General features: G+C 40.2%; 1 protein-coding gene across 1 annotated transcript in view; it reads left to right on the forward strand.

Moving 5' to 3' along the window:
- Positions 1-18,834, forward strand: part of MANBA (mannosidase beta) — a 117,783-nt gene that overhangs the window by 28,289 nt on the left and 70,660 nt on the right. The window contains exons 6-7 of the mRNA XM_068975266.1: positions 4,172-4,347; positions 5,406-5,516. Coding sequence (XP_068831367.1) covers positions 4,172-4,347; positions 5,406-5,516 — 287 coding nt within the window. The remainder of the gene's footprint in view (positions 1-4,171; positions 4,348-5,405; positions 5,517-18,834) is intronic.

An 18,834-nucleotide genomic window follows, 5' to 3' on the forward strand; every position in this document is an offset into this window, starting at 1 on the left:
GTGGTTATTGATTGGTAGGAGGGGCCAAGAGACCAGAACTGAAACCTGTAGGTGGAAGGAAAAGTGGATTTGAGATCAGTGTAGAGAATGACTCCACTAGTCAGTCAGTCAGTTCAGTTGCTCAGTCGTGTCTGACTCTTTGCGACCCCATGGACTGCAGCACGCCAGGCTTCGCTGTCCATCACCAACTCTCAGAGCTTACTCAACTCATGTCCATTGAGTTGGTGATGCCATCCAACCATTTCATCCTCTGTCGTCCCCTTCTCCTCCTGCCCCCAGTACTACCCTGCATCAGGGTCTTTTCCAGTGAGTCAGCTCTTCGCATGAGGTGGCCAAAGTATTGGAGTTTCAGCTTCAGCATCAGTCCTTCCAGTGAAAATTCAGGAGTGATCTCCTTTAAGATAGTCTGGTTGGATCTCCTTGTAGTCCAAGGGACTCTCGAGTCTTCAACACCACAGTTCAAAAGCATCAGTTCTTCAGTGTTCAGCCTTCTTTATAGTCCGACTCTCAAATCCATACGTGACCACTGGAAAAACCATAGCTTTGACTCAGTGGACGTTTGTTGGCGAAGTAATGTCTTTGCTTTTTAATATGCTGTATACATTGGTCATAGCTTTTCTTCCAAGGAGCAAGCAATCTTTTAATTTCATCACTGCAGTCACCATCTGCAGTGATTTTGGAGGCCAAACAGTGGAGGCCACTGTTTCCATTGTTTCCCCATCTATTTCCCATGAAGTGATGGGACTGGGTGCCATGATCTTCGTTTTCTGAATGTTGAGTTTTAAGCCAGCTTTTTCGCTCTCCTCTTTCACTTTCATCAAGAGACCCTTTGGTTCCTCTTTTCTTTCTGCCATAAGGGTGGTGTCATCTGCGTATCTGAGGTTATTGATATTTCTCCTGGCAATCTTGATTCCAGCTTGTGCTTCACTACTAGTCAAGGCCTCCAAAAAGGGAGGCGGGAGTTTTTGTCATTACACATGTTAAAGAAAGGTTAGAATGGCATTTGTGGGGATATATTTTAGGATAGAGAGCAGCAAGCTTTTCTGTAAAGGGTCAGGTAGTGAATATTTTAGTGTTTAGGTTCATGTGGCCTTTGTTGCTTTTACTCAACTCTGCCTTTGTGGCACGAAGGCAACTGAGAGCATTTTGTGAGCAGCGAGCATGGGTGCTGTCTGGGGTGCTGGAACAAAATACTGAAGACTGGGCAGCTTCAGCCACAGAAATTGATTTCTCATGCTTCTGGAAGCTGGAAAAGTCAAAGATGAAGGTACTGGCCAATTTGGTTTGTGGCGACAGCCTGCTCCCTGGCTTGTAGATGGTAAACTTCCTAGTTATGTTCTCATGTGGTGGTGGGGGAGAGGGAGGGGGGAGATGGAGGGAGACACGGGGAGAGGAGGGAGATGGAGGGGGAGAGAGACGGGGAGGGGAGGGAGATGGAGGGGGAGAGAGACGGGGAGGGGAGGGAGATGGAGGGGGAGAGAGACGGGGAGGGGACGACGGGGAGGGGGAGGGAGATGGAGGGGGAGATGGGAGGGGAGGGAGATGGAGGGGGAGAGAGACGGGGAGGGAGAGATGGGGAGGGGAGGACATGGAAGGGGAGAGAGACAGCAAAAGGGAAGGGGGTGCTCTCACCCCATGAAGCGGGGGAGGCAGGGAAAGAGGGAGGGAGGGAGAGGGAGAGAGAGAAATTGCTCTTCTTCTCCTCTTGTAAGGCTTCCTTCCTATCAGAATAGGACCCCCACCCTTATGAACTCATTTAACGTAATTACCTCCTGAAAGACCCTGTCTCCAGATAGAATCACATTAAGGGTTAGAGCTTCAACACATGGAGTCTGGGTGGGAGAAATGATACAATTCAACCCATAGCAGCTGTGTTCCAATGGAATTTTATCTGTAGAAACAGGAGGTAGTCCAGGTTAGGTCCACAGACTGCAGTTTGGCAGCCTGTGGTCTGGAGAAATGAAACACATCAGAAAGTAGGCTAGGTGATCTGGCAGCACACTTCAGCAGTTTTGCACATGTGTGCTGTTTTGGTTAAAGACTCAGCCAGAGGACATATTTGATGTCTGGCATAGCTTGCCATCATGTTCTTCCGTATAATAAAACCCTCTCCCCACTGTAGAAATCCTGAACACCACTAAGATATGGTTTGGGTGAAATTATCTGGGTGAGAGTGGCCACATTTAAAGGTTAAGTGTACAGTCTCTAGTTTTAGACTGTCTTGGTTCACATCCAAGTTGTGCTACTTACTAGCTGTGGGACCTTGGGTAAGTTATTTAACTTCTCTGAATCGGGTTTCTCATTTATAACATGATAATAGTGGAATTTACCTTATAGCAATAGTGTGATGCTTAAATAAGTTAATACATGTTGGGGTCATAATGCAATGCCTAGGTCATAGTATGTTCTTAGTAAATGTTGTTATTTCTTGAAATAAGAGATAGTAAGGGCTTTCTTACTGGCAGGAAGTGAAGAGGAACTAAAAAGCCTCATGATGAAAGTGAAAGAGGAGAGTGAAAAAGTTGGCTTAAAGCTCAACATTCAGAAAACGAAGATCATGGCATCCGGTCCCATCACTTCATGGGAAGTAGATGGGGAAACAATGGAAACAGTGTCAGACTTTATTTTTGGGGGCTCCAAAATCACTGCAGATGGTGACTGCAACCATGAAATTAAAAGACACTTACTCCTTGGAAGAAAAGTTATAACCAACCTAGATAGCATATTCAAAAGCAGAGACATTACTTTGCCGACTAAGGTCCATCTAGTCAAGGCTATGGTTTTTCCTGTGGTCATGTATGGATGTGAGAGTTGGACTGTGAAGAAGGCTGAGCGCCAAAGAATTGATGCTTTTGAACTGTGGTGTTGGAGAAGACTCTTGAGAGTCCCTTGGACTGCAAGGAGATCCAACCAGTCCATTCTGAAGGAGTCAGCCCTGGGATTTCTTTGGAAGGAATGATGCTAATTTGGCCACCTCATGCAAAGTGTTGACTCATTGGAAAAGACTCTGATGCTGGGAGGGATTGGGGGCAGGAGGAGAAGGGGATGACAGAGGATGAGATGGCTGGATGGCATCATGGACTCGATGGACGTGAGTCTGAGTGAACTCCGGGAGTTGGTGATGGACAGGGAGGCCTGGCGTGCTGCGATTCATGGGGTCGCAAAGCGTCGGATACGACTGAGCGACTGAACTGAACTGAAGGGCTTCCCAGGTGGCACTAGTGGTAAAGTACGTGCCTGCCAGTGCAGGAGATGTAAGAGATGTGGGTTCAGTCCCTGGGTTGGAAGATCCCCTGGAGAAGGGCATGACCACCCACCCCAGTATTCTTGTCTAGAGAATCCCATGGACAGAGGAGCCTGGTGGGCTACAGTTCATAGGGTTAAAAGAGTCAGACATGACTGATGTGACTTAGTATGCACACAAGGGAAGCCAGAGGCAATATGATTAGGAGCTAAAGGTGAGGCAAGTGTCAAAGATTTAGGGATATTTTAGAAAATAAATAGCTTTGGATCAGATTGGAGTGCGTGCTTCCATTTAAAAATGATTAAAATGTGGTAAAGGGAATGTGAATACTTTTCTGAATAACCTTTTAGTTCTCCCATTCTTGTATTATCACACTTTTGTGCTTATCCATATCCCATTATTCTCTTAGCTCATAGGTGCAGGGGCCATGTTTGTTTACCCTGGTTGCTATTTAAGTCCTATCACTTAGCAAAGTACATGGCATATAGATGGTTCTATTTCTTGGATTAATAATCTACGTTTAAAATACATCTTTATTTTTTGCACATCTGATTAATTCTAATACAACTAAGTTTATAACTTATTATATGGCTTAAAAACCCTTAGTATTTTTACTTTATAAAAAGGAAAAAGCAAGAGTTTATCAATCTTGAAGGATTTATACTATCTTTTCACTTATAATTTTCTACTTATGCCTTGTTTATAAAGTTTTTGTGACTTACGATTGTAATAGTTTTGAGTAGAAGTATATACAAAAAATATAACTTTGGTTATTCTTCTTTAGAGTGAAAGATTAAACATTAAAACAGTTTTCACTGAACTCTTGATCATGATTGCATTTGTGGAGCACTTACAGTTTAGAAGCTGCTTTGGTCTTTTTTCAATGAATTCTACATAATATATATATTTTTTCTTTTTATGCCTTAGATAACTATATGGAGACATGGAATCTTAAAATAGAGTCTTCTTTTGATGTTGTCAGTTCAAAGCTGGTTTCTGGTGAAGCGATTGTAGCCATCCCTGAATTAAACATACAGCAGACAAACAACATTGAACTTGGACACGGGGAAAGGACTGTTAAGCTCTTCGTGAAAATCGACAAGGTGAATGCGAGCACTTTCTGAGAGGCTACAAGATGGAAAGCAATATTGTTCAAAAGAAATGCTTAGAAAAAAGGAACTGAATGTTAAGGGAAAATGTGCCTTTTCCATTTTCTCCTTTACTTTTAACCTCATATATTTTTTTGTGTGTGCTAGCTAAGGGATGATTTCTTCCAATTTTAAGAATAATAAAATGGAGGTTATGTGATTAATTTGGCATCCTCTCCTCTCAAGAAGTCAGGTGTGTTATAGTTTATTTTTTCTGCAGTATTTGCAGTATCTTAAATCCAAAATGCATCCTAACCATCATATTTGAATGCTGTGATTATTTTTGATACTGGTAAACTATTTTGAATATTGGTGCTTATTCTGAATACAGAATTCTAATTCTCAGCTTATAATCTTTCATGAGTAGAAGTGGACTGGATTTTACTTTGTCTTTTTCATTTTCTTTTCTTGCAATTGACAATTGTGAGCTGAAAAGGATGGAGCAAATCAGCATTCAGTGTCTGTTCAGATAAAGTAAGAACTCAAAACACTTTTCTAGTTGTGGGCTTGAAAGAAGAGTTCACCTCAAAGTCCAATTCTAAATGTTAAGAATGTAGAATAAATGTCAACTGAGTGTTGGAATGAGGATGAGATGGTTGGATGGCATCACCAACTCAGTGGACATGGGTTTGGGTGGACTCCGGGAGTTGGTGATAGACAGGGAGGCCTGGCGTGCTGCGATTCATGCGGTCACAGTCGGACACGACTGAGTGACTGAACTGAACTGAATGTTGGGATGGGAAGACTTGTTTTTCTGAATGCCCACATTATTTTGTTCTTTTTGTTCTTTCTCCTCCCTTTTGATATAAATTAATCCATGCTAAACTCTCAGCATGTTGTGTTTTTTAAATGTTGTCTATGGATTGGTATAATTTGACATGAAACAGGGAGGGAGATTGATATTGCTCTGTGCTTGACTATGAGAAGTTTCTGTGATGCTCTGAATTACTGTATTATTTTGCTGAAAATATGCAAAAGATTACTTAGATGAACTTAATATTATTTTTTAAAAGGCTGTTATTGTAGAAACTTGGTGGCCTCATGGACATGGAAACCAGACTGGGTACAACATGACAGTTACTTTTGAGCTGGATGGAGGCTTACGTTTTGAAAAATCAGCTAAGGTAAGCAAATACTTTAAGATATTTTGTGAAAAAAAGTATATATATTTTTTTTGTTAAAATAGCAATACAGATCTTTATAGAAACAGAAGAAAACAACAAAACTTCTGTAACCCCACCACTTGGAGATAGTTGCTAGTAATAGTCATATGCATTTAAAAGCTTCTAATATATGTGTATTTGTCTTTTTAATGGGCCAGACATTGCACGTTATTTTCTTTATATTCTACTGTGCTTTAAATTGTGCTTTATGCCAACATAATAGGTATATGTAATTTTATTGTTGTTGCTTACTCAGTGCAACCCCCTGGACTGTAGCCCGCCAGGCTCCTCAGTCCATGATGTTCTCCAGGCAAGAATACTGGAGTGGGTTGCCATTTCTTTTTCCAGGGGATCTTCCCGACCCAGGGATCGAACCCATGTCTCCTGCATTGGCAGGTGGGTTCTTTATTGCCGAGTCACAGGGAAGCCATATATAATTTTACAGCTCAAATATTAACTATAAGTTTCATGTGAAAAATAGAATCCCTTGTCCATCCAACCCTTTCTATTTCTGTTTTCTACTCCTCGAATCAATACTTTTTAACTTTTACTTGTATATTCTGCTGATTACTTTCATTTCCTCAAATAACCTGCTTCTACCAGTATTTCCTAATTTTTCAGTTTGGTATGTTATCTATGGACTTCAGACCTAGAGGATGAGGAACCTATATGATTCTCTCTGATGACCCCCCACCTTGGCCCCCAGTATACCATCTTGCCTCCGTCTCCCTCCCAATGTAGTCATATGCCCATTTTTTGTTAACTCAGTTTTCAGTGTTTATACTATTATGTTATGAAAACTCTCTTCAAACTTGAACCACATGGTGTCCTGAAATTATATTTTCTTTCTTGTGCAATTTTCTGTTTTCCTAACAGTAAATAGTTGCCTCATGTTTCCAGTTTTTGTTTTTTCTTTTTTACTTCCTTTAAATCATATACAAACTCTCGAATATACCTTTTAAATTTAGTCACACTCACTGGTAATCTATTTGTTGTTTATTATTATTATTTTTTTTTTAAATTTTGTTATATTTTGAAACTGTCTCCTAGAGCCATTTTCTCGTCTCCCTGATCTTGCTTGTTTACTGTCTAGACCTTCTATTTAACTGCAACTCCCTTTTATTATCATTCTAGAAATTCCCTTCATCTGTCTTCTAGGAGTTCTGAGTATTTCCTTCATCTTTCTCTTGGATTAAAAATAGAATCCTGATTCTTTAGACCCATGTTTCTTTCTCTCTCTTTTTTTTTTTTTTGACCTTCCACTTATGTTAAAACACTTTCTTCAGTAGATTCCTGAGAATGTGTTGTAGATAAAGTGTAGTTACATTCTAATCTCTGTGTTCTTATATAGATCTGTTTGTGTTTACTTCTGGAAGCTTTTAGGATCTTGTTATCTTTGATTATCTAATATTTGAAAATTCGAAAATGAGTGGATTTTTGTTTTTGTTGTGCTGGTTGTCTTGTGGGCTCTTCTGATCCTGAAACTCAGTCTGGTTTTGTTTTATATTTCTGGTACAGCTATTAATCAGAATGGACCTCCTAGAGTGAGAATTATTCTTGGATATCCCCTTCTTTATCCCATCTTGTCTTATTCTGTGTTCTGGGAAATTTACTTGATTTTATCTTAATTTTTTAAAACTTCTCATTTTAAGTTGGAGTATAGCTGATTAACAATGTTGTGATAATTTCAGGTAGACAGCAGAGGGACTCAACCATACATATACATGTATTCACTCTCCCCCCAACTCCCCTTCCTTCCATGCTGCCACATAATGTTGAGCAGAGTTCCCTGTGCTATACAGTAGGATTATCTTATGTTTTAAAATTACATATATTTTGTTATCACTTTAACTATTTCTAAACAGTTTTGATATTTAAAAAATGCATCATATTTATATTTCATGGTTATAGTATCTTCTTATTGCTCTGAGAATTTTAATTATTAGTTTTGAAGTTCTCTTTGCATTTTTGTTTTCCACATTCCTTTATTTCTTTGCTTGTTTTAGGCTCTTTTATATTAGAGACTTTCCTGGAGTGTCAGTTATTCTTGATATGGATTCATTCTGAAGATTAAATCACAAAAATGCAGACGAGAAGACCTGTGTGAGCCTCAGTGTTCAGTATTCAGGTGGAAATTCAGCTTTATCATGTGGTGATGCCCATGTGTGTATAGATCTTCTGTGTGTGTGTGTCTGTGTGTCTGTATCTGTGTGTTTAGCTTTGCCAGTGAGGACATTCTCCAGTCTTGTGTCTGGGGAATATAAAACTGGTTGTTATCATTCAAAGAGTCTAGTGGCAGGAGGGGATTAAGCTTCTGACCGCCAAATGTAGTTTCATCAGTCCACCCCTCTCTGACAATGTGCTTTGTATCCTCAAGCCTCTCTGAGCTTCTCAGTTGCTCAGTCGTGTCTGACTGTTTGCGACCCCATGGACTGCCGCATGCCAGGATTCCCTCTCCCAGAGCTTGCTCAAAGTCATGTCCATTGAGTCAGTGATGCCATCCAACCATCTCATCCTCTGTCATCCCCTTCTCCTCCTGCCTTCAATATTTCTCAGCATCGTGGTCTTTTCCAATGAGTCAGATCTTCGCATCGGCTGTCCAATGTATTGGAGCTTTAGCTTCAGCATCAGTCCTTCCAGTGAATGTTCAGAACTGATTTCCTTTAGGATTGACTGGGTTTGATCTCTTTGCAATCCAAGGGACTCTCAAGAGTCTTCTCCAACACCACAGTTCAAAAGCATCAGTTCTTCGGTGTTCAGCCTTCTTTATAGTCCAACTCTCACATCCATACATGACCACTGGAAAACCACAGCATTGACCATATGGACCTTTGTCAGCAAAGTAATGTCTCTGCTTTTTAATACGCTGTATAGATTTGTTATAGCTTTTCTTCCAAGAGGCAAGAGTCTTATAATTTCATGGCTGCAGTCACCATCTGCAGTGATTTTGGAGTCCAAAAAAGTAAAGTCTCTCACTGTTTCCATTGTTTCCCCATCTATTTGCCACGAAGTGATGGGACTGGATGCCATGATCTTCGTTTTTTGAATGTTGAGTTTTAAACCAACTTTTTCACTCTCCGCTTTCACCCTCATCAAGAGGCTCTTTAGTTCCTCTATACTTTCTGCCATAAGGGTGGTATCATCTGCATATCTGAGGTTATTGATATTTCTCCGGGCAATCTTGATTCCAGTTTGTGCTTCATCCAGCCCAGCGTTTCTCATGACGTACTCTGCATATAAGTTAAATAAACAGGGTGACAATATACAGCCTTGACCTCCTCCTTTCCCAGTTTGGAACCAGTCTGTTATTCCATGTCTGGTTCTAAGTGTTGCTTCTTGACCTACATACACGTTTCTCAGGAGTTAGGTAAGGTGGTCTGGTATTGCATCTCTTTAAGAATTTTCCACAGTTTGTTGTGATCCACACAGTTAAAGGCTTTACTGTAGTCAGTGAAGCAGAGTAGATTTTTTTTTCTGGAATTCTCTTGCTTTTTTGATGATACAGCGGATGTTGGCAATTTGATCTCTGGTTCCTCTGCCTTTTCTAAACCCACCTTGAACATTTGGTAGTTCATGGTTCACTTACTTAGCTAGTGTGTGAGATGAATGCAATTGTGTAGTAATTTGAACATTCTTTGACATTGCTTTTCTTTGCAATTGAAATGAAAACTGACCTTTTCCAATCTTGTGGCCACTGTTGAGTCTTCCAAATTTGCTGGTGTATTGAGTGCAGCACTCTCACAGCATCATCTTTTAGGATTTGAAATAGTTCAACTGGAATTCCATCACCTCCACTAGCTTTGTTCGTAGTAATGCTTCCTAAGGCCCATTTGATTTCACATTCCAGGATGTCTCACTCATGGTGAGTGATCACACCATTGTGGTTATCTGGGTCATTAATATCTGTTTTGTTTAGTTCTTGTGTGTATTCTTGCCACCTCTTCTTAATATCTTCTGCTTCCTGTAGGTCCTTATGATATGTGTCCTTTATTGTGCCCATCTTTGCATAAAATGTTCCCTTGGTAGCTCTAATTTTCTTGAGATCTCTAGTCTTTCCCCTTCTATTGTTTTTCTCTATTTCTTTGCATTGATCACTGAGGAAGGCTTTCTTATCTCTCCTTGATATTTTTTGGAACTCTACATTCAAATGGGTATATCTTTCCTTTTTACCTGGAATCAAAAAAGAAAAGCTTCTCTTCTTTTTTCAGCTATTTTTAACACTTACTCAGACAGCCATTTTGCCTTTTTACATTTCTTTTTCTTGGGGATGGGTTTGATCACTTCCTCCAGTACAATGTCACAAACCTCCATCCAGAGTTCTTCAGGCACTCTGTCTATCAGATCTAATCCTTTGAATTTGTTTGTCACTTCCACTGTGTAATCATAAGGGACTTGACTTAGGTCATACCTTAATGGCCTATTGGTTTTCCCTACTTTCTTCAATATAAGTTTGAATTTTGCAATAAGGGGTTCATGATCTGAGCCACAGTCAACTCCCGGTCTTGTTTTTGCTGACTGTATAAAGCTTTTCCATCTTCAGTTGCAAAGCAAACCTCTCTGATGCTGACTGACAAAATGATAGGTGAACTTCAGGATCCCTCCTCCAAAACATGTTTCAGTTCTGCTTTGGGATTAAAACTTCTAAGTCATTATGCATAAAACTGCATCTTCATGTTACTTTAAACATTCGAAAATTGAGGTGAGATTGGGAATGGAGCTGTCTAGAGAAGACAGTGGGGATAAATAGCCCTTGCACTTTAAAGTAATGCTGTTGAAGTATCTCTCGAGAAGGACCAATCCTCCCCTGCTCCAAATATAGCTGGGACTGGAATTTAAAGCAAAATGCACCTATGGCTAATTCATACTGATGTATGGCAGAGATCAAACCATTATTGTAAAGCAATTATCGTTCAATTAAAAATAAATAAATAAAAAATGCAATAAAAGTGTTTTCCTCTGAAGGAATAACCATCTATTTTGCCTCCAAATCTTTAAATAAGTCATATGGTAACCTCAGATAGAGGATATTGAAGGACGCAATTTGACTTTGGTCTAAAGAAATGACTAGGTCCTGCCAGGACTAAGGATTGCTTGGTATTTATTAGCTTCAGACTACTTATTGTCCTTCAAATGCCATTTTCATGCATGTATGCTAGGACAGTAAAGATGAGGTAACTTCAGTGTGGCTTGGGATAGTGTATAGTAAGTGGTGTTAATTACTCCCATAGCTTTTCTCTTCCCCTGACGTCAGCCTTTGGTGTTTGTGACTGGCACTGGCTGTGGTTGTCCTCTGGTGTCACCTCCCATTTTTTTTTTAATATAAACTTATTTATTTTACTTTACAATATTGTATTGGTTTTATACATCAACATGTATTACCTCTTCTGTGGGCCAGACACCAAGCTCAGTTTGGAGCTCTACCCTTCAGGAGCTCCTTTTCTGTTTTGTGATTGTTTAGTTATGCTCTGTATTTTCTGAGGCACTGTGAGTGTGTGTGTGTGTCCATAATATCTACAGAAAGCATGTCCTAGAGTTACCTAAAGAGCCAAGACTTTCCCTCTCATTCTGTCTTGACAGAAGACATGTGTGCTCTCCCATGTTGAGTTTCCTGTGAGTTATCTTTATGAAAGGGTAGAAAAGAATGAGTCATTCCACCTTACCAAAGAAAAAGAAAAGGAACTTCTGAGTTGTTGTGTGTGTTGGATATAAGTCTATTTCAGTTCAGGCTAATATGGTTGCATTATTGTTTATCAATATAAAGATGCCACTTTCAACTGATGAGCTACGGCAGTAAAGGAATAAGTATTGCCTCACTCCTTGTGTTAATGCATGTTTGTGCAATGTGCCTGTTCGCTGGGGCTGCTGTAGAGTATTTTTGAAGCTCATTCATTCACTCAATACTTAGGGATCATCTACTGTGTTCCTGCCACTTTGATAGGCTCTGACGATAGAGCAGTGAATAAGACACCCTGTCTATTTCTTTCTGAGATTTTAGTAAAACTAATAATTCAGCTGGGAAATTAAATATTTAAACAAGCAATTGCAGTAAAGTACGATAAGCACTCTGGAGAAATATAGAGCACTGTGAGCACAGGGCAGGGCCACCGTGGACAGACTTGCAGAGAAGGTGATCTGTGCCCTGAGGGAACAGTAGAATTCAACTGTGCAGTACAGCAAAGAGGCAGAGGGCAAGAGTATGTCAAACCCAGGGTCTTGAAGGAATATTGTGTGTTTGTGGAGGTGAAAGAAATTTCAGTGTGGCTGTTTGAGTCTGAGGTAGAATAGGATGATATTATAAAGGTAGGCTGGGGCAAGATTCCATGGAGCCTAGTAAGCCATGTGAAGGAATTAGACTGTCCTGAGGACACTGGGGATTTTTGAAGTGTTTTAAGGGGAGAGCCAAAGAATGCTCAAACTACCACACAATTGCACTCATCTCACATGCTAGTAAAGTAATGCTCAAAGTTCTCCAAGCCAGGCTTCAGCAATACGTGAACCGTGAACTTCCTGATGTTCAAGCTGGTTCTAGAAAAGGCAGACGAACCAGAGATCAAATTGCCAACATCCGTTGTATCATGGAAAAAGCAAGAGAGTTCCAGAAAAACATCTATTTCTGCTTTATTGACTATGCCAAAACCTTTGACTGTGTGGATCACAATAAATTGTGGAAAATTCTGAAAGAGATGGGCATACCAGACTACCTGACCTGCCTCTTGAGAAATCTGTATGCAGGTCAGGAAGCAACAGTTAGATCTGGACATGGAACAACAGACTGGTTCAAATAGGAAAAGGAGTACATCAAGGCTGTATGTTGTCACCCTGCTTATTTAACTTATATGCAGAGTACATCATGAGAAACACTGGGCTGGAAGAAAAACAAGCTGGAATCAAGATTGCCGGGAGAAATATCAATAACCTCAGATATGTAGATGGCACCACCCTTATGGCAGAAAGTGAAGAGGAACTAAAAAGCCTCTTGATGAAAGTGAAAGAGGAGAGTGAAAAAGTTGGCTTAAAGCTCAACATTCAGAAAACGAAGATCATGGCATCTGGTCCCATCACTTCATGGGAAATAGATGGGGAAACAGTGGAAACAGTGTCAGCCTTTATTTTTTGGGATTCCAAAATCACTGCAGATGGTGACTGCAGCCATGAAATTAAAAGACACTTACTCCTTGGAAGAAAAGTTATGACCAACCTAGATAGCATATTCAAAAGCAGAGACATTACTTTGCCAACAAAGGTCCATCTAGTCAAGGCTATGATTTTTCCAGTGGTCATGTATGGATGTGACAGTTGGATTGTGAAGAAAGCTGAGTGCCGAAGAATTGATGCTTTTGAAGTGTGGTATTGGAGAAGATTCTTGAGAGTCCCTTGGACTGCAAGGAGATCCAACCAGTCCATTCTGAAGGAGATCAGCCCTGGGATTTCTTTGGAAGGAATGATGCTAAAGCTGAAACCCCAGTACTTTGGCCACCTCATGCAAAGAGTAGACTCATTGGAAAAGACTCTGATGCTGGGAGGGATTGGGGGCAGGAGGAGAAGGGGATGACAGAGGATGAGATGTCTGGATGGCATCACTGACTCGATGGACATGAGTCTGGGTGAACTCCGGGAGTTGGTGATGGACAGGGAGGCCTGGTGTGCTGCGATTCACGGGGTCGCAAAGAGTCGGACACGACTGAGCGACTGAACTGAACTGAACTGAAGGGGAGAGCAGTGATCATACTTGTTTTATGTAGATTATGTAGATAAGATTGGAAGAATGACAGGATTAGGAGGCCAGTGAGAAGATTATGGTGGTAACTCAGGCACAAAATGACTACTGCTGAGGAGTTAGATTTGAGAGAGATTAGGAGGTAAAATTTGAGAGAAATTTAGGAGGTTAATGATGTATAGAGATAGGAGAGGATGATTTATGAATGATTCTTAATTTGCTGGTTTGTGCCCCTGAATGTCAGGTGGCAGTTCTGTGTTGAAGACTCAGAATGAAGAACACATTTGGAAGACGAGATGGAATGAAAATTATTTCTGTCTTACAGGTGTTTTGTGTGGAGTGATTGAGAGATATCCCCACAATAATATTTGATGAGCACTTCATTTGGTGTGTCTAGAGTTTAAGAATTAGATCTAAGTTAAAGATGCAGAAAGTCAACAGAATATAGATCATTTTAGCCATCGTCAGGGGATGAACTACTTAAGTTACTCAAGTAATGGAGGCCAAGCTAGATATTTGAGGAAAGCGAAGACTTAAGAAAAGGCTGGAGAGAGCTAAGGCACTGTGATAGGATTGTGAGGCAGCACTGGGGTTGAAAACTGTGCGTCTCTTTTCTGAGTCACAGTATCTTCACTTTGAAAGAATTATTGATTTCTTTTTTTAATTTTAATTTTTTAACACCAAAAACATTTCATATTGAGATATAGCTGATTAACAATGTTGTGGCATTTTCAGGTGAACAGCAGAGGGACTCAGCCATACATATCCATGTTTCCATTCTATCCCAAACCCCTCTCCCATGCAGGCTGGCACATAACAATGAGCAGAGTTCCATTTGCTGTACAATAGGTCTTTGTTGGTTATCTGTTTTAAATATAGCAGTGTGTGCATGACCTTCCCAAAGCCCCTAACTATCCCTTCCCTGGCAACCCTAAGTTCATTTTCTAAGTCTGCGAGTCTTTTCCTGTTTTGTAAGTAAGTTCATTTGTATCATTTCTTTCTAGATTCCACATATAAGGGATGTATGGTATTTCTCCTTTGTCTGACTTACTTCACTCAGTATGACACTCTCTAGGTCCATACATGTTGCTGCAAATGGCATTATTTCATTCTCTTTTAATGGCTGAGTAATTCCACTGTTTATATGTACTATTTATTTTTTTCTCTTGTAGAGAGAAATTTTATTTAGCAGTGTTTTCAGTATATTCACTTCACGTGTCTTTCCTCTCAGTTAGCTGGAGCCTCATACACAGTTTGGTAACTTGGAGTCAGCTCCAGTGAGAGTATATTCCCCTCTGCATCACACATCCCATATACTTCTTAACTTTGGGAAGAATGAAGTGGCCCTAATGTTTATACAGCTGAAAGCAAAGCCCTAATTGGCACTCTGACAGCATAACCATTTATTGATCCATAGGACGTTTGTACTGTTTGCCCTTTCCCCTCACTGTATCCCGAAGCCCAGTGACTGGTTTCCAGGGTGCCCTGATGTCAGCTCCCGTAGCCTCATTCCTCTGCTTTCATAACACTCAGCACGGTGAACACTTGTAACTACTGATTTACTGAATTACTCTGTTTTTCTCAGCAGAGTGTGAGCTCCACGAGCAGGATTCCTCTTTCACTACCCGTCTCCTCAGCACAAGGCATATTATGATTGCCCAATAAATTATGTTGAATTTAAGAAAATGAAAGTTTACCTTAAAAAAAAAATCTGTCATATGAGAGCACCCGGGTTAATTGTTACCTTTGGGGAAGAGAGATGGGTAGTGACAGGGCAGGGGCATGAAAAGGCTGCTCTCCTTTCTCTTCCTCCACCTGCTTACTGGACACGTTCACCCCTTGATCATTACGCAGCTGAACTTGCGATGGTGCGTTTCCTGAGTGTGCTGTGGTTGGTTAGTCACTCAGTTGCGTCTGACCCTTTGTGACCCCATGGGCTGTAGCTTGCCAGGCTCCTCTGTCTGTGGAATTTCCCAGGCAAGAACACTGGAGGGGGTTGCCGTTTCCTTCTGCGTATATGCGCAGTATCTCCTCTGTCCATCCCTCTGTTGGTAGACATTTAGACTGCTTCCATGTCTTGGCTACTGTAAACAGTGCTGCAATCAACATTGGGGTGCATATCTCTCTTCGGGCCATGTTTTTCTCCAGGTAATGCCCAAGAGTGGGATTGCAGAGTCATATGGCAGCTCTTTTTTTAGTTTTTGAAGGAACCTCTATATTGTTCACTTAGTGGCTGTATCAGTTTGCCTATTCCCACCAGCAGTGCAGGAGGGTTCCTTCTCTCCACACCCTCTACAGCATTTGCTGTTTGTGGATTTTTTGATGATAGCCATTCTGACCCATGTGAAGTGATATCTCATTTTGCATTTGCGTTTAGCATTTAGTTTTGATTTGCATTTAGCAATGTTGAACATCTTCTCATGTGTCTATTGGCTATCTGCATGTCCTCTTTGGAGAAAAGTCTATTCAGGTATTCTGCCTTTTTTTTTTTTTTTTTGAGTGGGTTGTTTTGATGCTATTAAGCATCATAAGCTGTTTGTAAATTTTGGAGACTAATCCCTTATTGGTCACATCATTTGCAAATATTTTCTCCCAATCTGGGTTGTCTTTTTATTTTGATTATTGTTTCCTTTCATGTGCAAGAGCTTTTGAGTTTAAGTAGGTGTCATTTGTTTATTTTTGCCTTTATTTCCATTATTCTGGGAGATGGATCAAAAAAGATGTTGCTGTGATTTATGTCAGTATTCTACCTATGTTTTCCTCTTGGAGTTTTATTTTGTCTGGTCTCACATTTAGGTCTTTAATCCATTTTGAGCTTATTTTTGTGTATGGAGTTAAGGAATGATCTAATTTCACTTTTTTACATGTGGCTGTCGAGTTTTCCCAGCACCATTTGTCAAAGAGACTGTCTTTCCAGTATCATTTAGTCTTTTCTCCTTTGTCATAGAATAATTGACCATAAGGTGCAAGGGCGTATCTCTGGGTTTTCTATCCTAGAACTACCGATTTCTGATGGTGACATTTTAGGCTGGTTTGGTGGTGTTTTGCAAGCCATTATAGGTATGTGGTACGGACTTCCCTGGTGGCTGAGACAGTAAAGCATCTGGCTACAATGCGGGAGACCCGGGTTTGATCCCTGGGTTGGGAAGATCCCCTGGAGAAGGAAACAACAACCCACTCCAGTACTCTTGCCTGGAAAAACCCATGGACGGAGGATCCAGGTAGGCTACCGTCCATGGGGTCGCAGAGAGCTGGACACGACTGAGCGACTTCACTTTCACTATAGGTATGTGGTAGGTTTAAAATCGTTTTCTGAACCCTCTGCCTACCCTGATTTTATACATGCTAATTATATTTATATTTGAGCAATACTTTAAAGTTTAGGTGAGACTTGAATCCAAAACTCAGTATATTTCTCTTCTGTGATTTTTGAAGTTATTTTCTTATTCTGAAATGTTAGGGGAATGATAATTCTGTGTCACGTAGGAGTCAAGGTACTATTTTATTTAGCTCATTCAAATCATAACAATAACACTTTAATCAGTTTTGTAATTTTGCTCCTTAGGAGATTCAGAAGAGAGCTGTGAAGGTGATTAGAGGAGGAAAGGATAAAGGAAAGAGATAATGTAACTGGAAGGCGAGATGATTCTTTGTTATTTATGGTATTTTTTCATTCAGCTGTAGTAGGACTGACCTGAGGGAAGACGAGAGCTTGAAGTGGAGTGTTTGAGGTTAAGGTTACTCCCAGGAGAGGCTGTACCAGAGTCAAGGCTGTTTATGCTAGAATGAGTAACTGAAGAGCAACTCCAAACTCATTTGCAGGGAACTTTAAAGAGTGTTTATTTATGACCATTTGACTGGGGTGGTAGAGGTCGAATTGAATGATCTCTTAATGCCTTCCTACACTTCCATAATTGCTCACAAGAGGAAATCAGAATGATGTAAAAATTTGAGCTGTTTTGCAAATTTCAGAAATCAATATTGGCATCTGAAATATAGATTAAAAGTACAAATTATTGCCAAATTTGGTTAAGAGAGCTGATACCTAATTCACTTTTGTTTCCATCTAGAATAGTTCTTCCAGGGAATTCAGTTTCTTGCCAGTCCCAAATTTTTTAATGTTTTCAAACTTGCCAGTATTTTAGCAAGTGAAGAGATGTGACTGCTACTTGCTATCATAATCTGTTTCCTGGCAGGAGTCTCTTAGTCTGAGTTCTTTCCAGCCTTTATTTGGTGGGAATGTGTCAGACTGGGATTTGTGTTTATTTATTGCAGAGTATAACACAAGAGAAAATAAACGGAACATAAGTAAAATGCTTAATGAATGATCAGAAGTTGAACACTCATGTAGCTGTCATCCTGACCAAGGAACAAGAGCATTACTAGCACCTCAGAGGTTCCCGGCTCTTGCCAGCTTCCCTAGTTACTACCCTCTTTCCTTTTTGTGGATCCACAACTGGCTTCTAACACTATAATTTATTTTTGCCTGGTTTTCAGTTTTGTTTCCATGGAACTAAATCATTTGTATGCTTTTGTGACTGGCTAACTCGGCTCAACATTATATTTGTGACATTTAGACACGTTGTGGTGTGTAACCCTAGTTTGTTTACTTACACTGTTTTGTAATATTTCATTGTGTTACACTTTCTGCTGTTGAGATTTAGTAGTTTCCATTTTTGGCTTTTCTGAATAATGTTGCTATGAACATTACTGTATGACCCTCGGAGCACATATTCCCCCACCAGAATTTCTGCTGGCAGTGAGATTGCTGAATGCTAGGGTATGCGTGGGTACAGCTTTTACAGAGAGTGCTAAACTGTATTCCACAGCGTTTGTATTTCACCTTTACTCAGCATGCTCACATGCTTGTTAACACTCAGTACTGTGTCAGAGAGGAATTTTTCCCCTCATCTCCGGCTCTCCGGCCCTCCCTTATCGGCTCTCTATTATTGTTCATGTTTCCTGATGGTTGCATTGTTATCCGGGGCTTGCTTTATGCAAAAATATTTTCATATTTTTAAAGTATCTCATTGAAATCCATATTGTTAGGCTTATGTCTTTCTTGCTTGTCTTCCATCGACATTAGACATATGCATTTTAATTTTTATGTTTACTGGACAGGTCACAAGACAGCAGCACAGTCTCATTCAGAATGCCTTGGGGAAGTTACAGATTTTGGTTGTAGCCCATGTAGCAGAGATGTACTGGGTCTTAAAAAGAATGCAGGCATTGTGGGGAAGGGAAAGTGCTGACTGTATTTCTTTTGGACAGGAAAGAATATCTTGTCTGAAATTTGTTGTTAAAAGGAGTAGCTTTGGAGCAAATAGTTTTAGTATGACGGGAGATAACATGAGGCAAAATTAATGAGTACTTTAAATAAATTACAAAAATTAAAGTAAGTGTTGGGATATTATAAAGTCTGTCAAACAAGTTATTTCAGGAGGAACCTTAGAATGAGAGTCATGTTACTAAGTGAAAGAAGCTAATCTGAAATCACTCCAATTATGTGATATTCTGGAAAAGACAAAACTATGGAGACAGTTAAAAGATCAGTGGTATTGC

Source organism: Capricornis sumatraensis, chromosome 7, assembly GCF_032405125.1.
Source record: "Capricornis sumatraensis isolate serow.1 chromosome 7, serow.2, whole genome shotgun sequence".
Classification (NCBI taxonomy): Eukaryota; Metazoa; Chordata; class Mammalia; order Artiodactyla; family Bovidae; genus Capricornis; species Capricornis sumatraensis.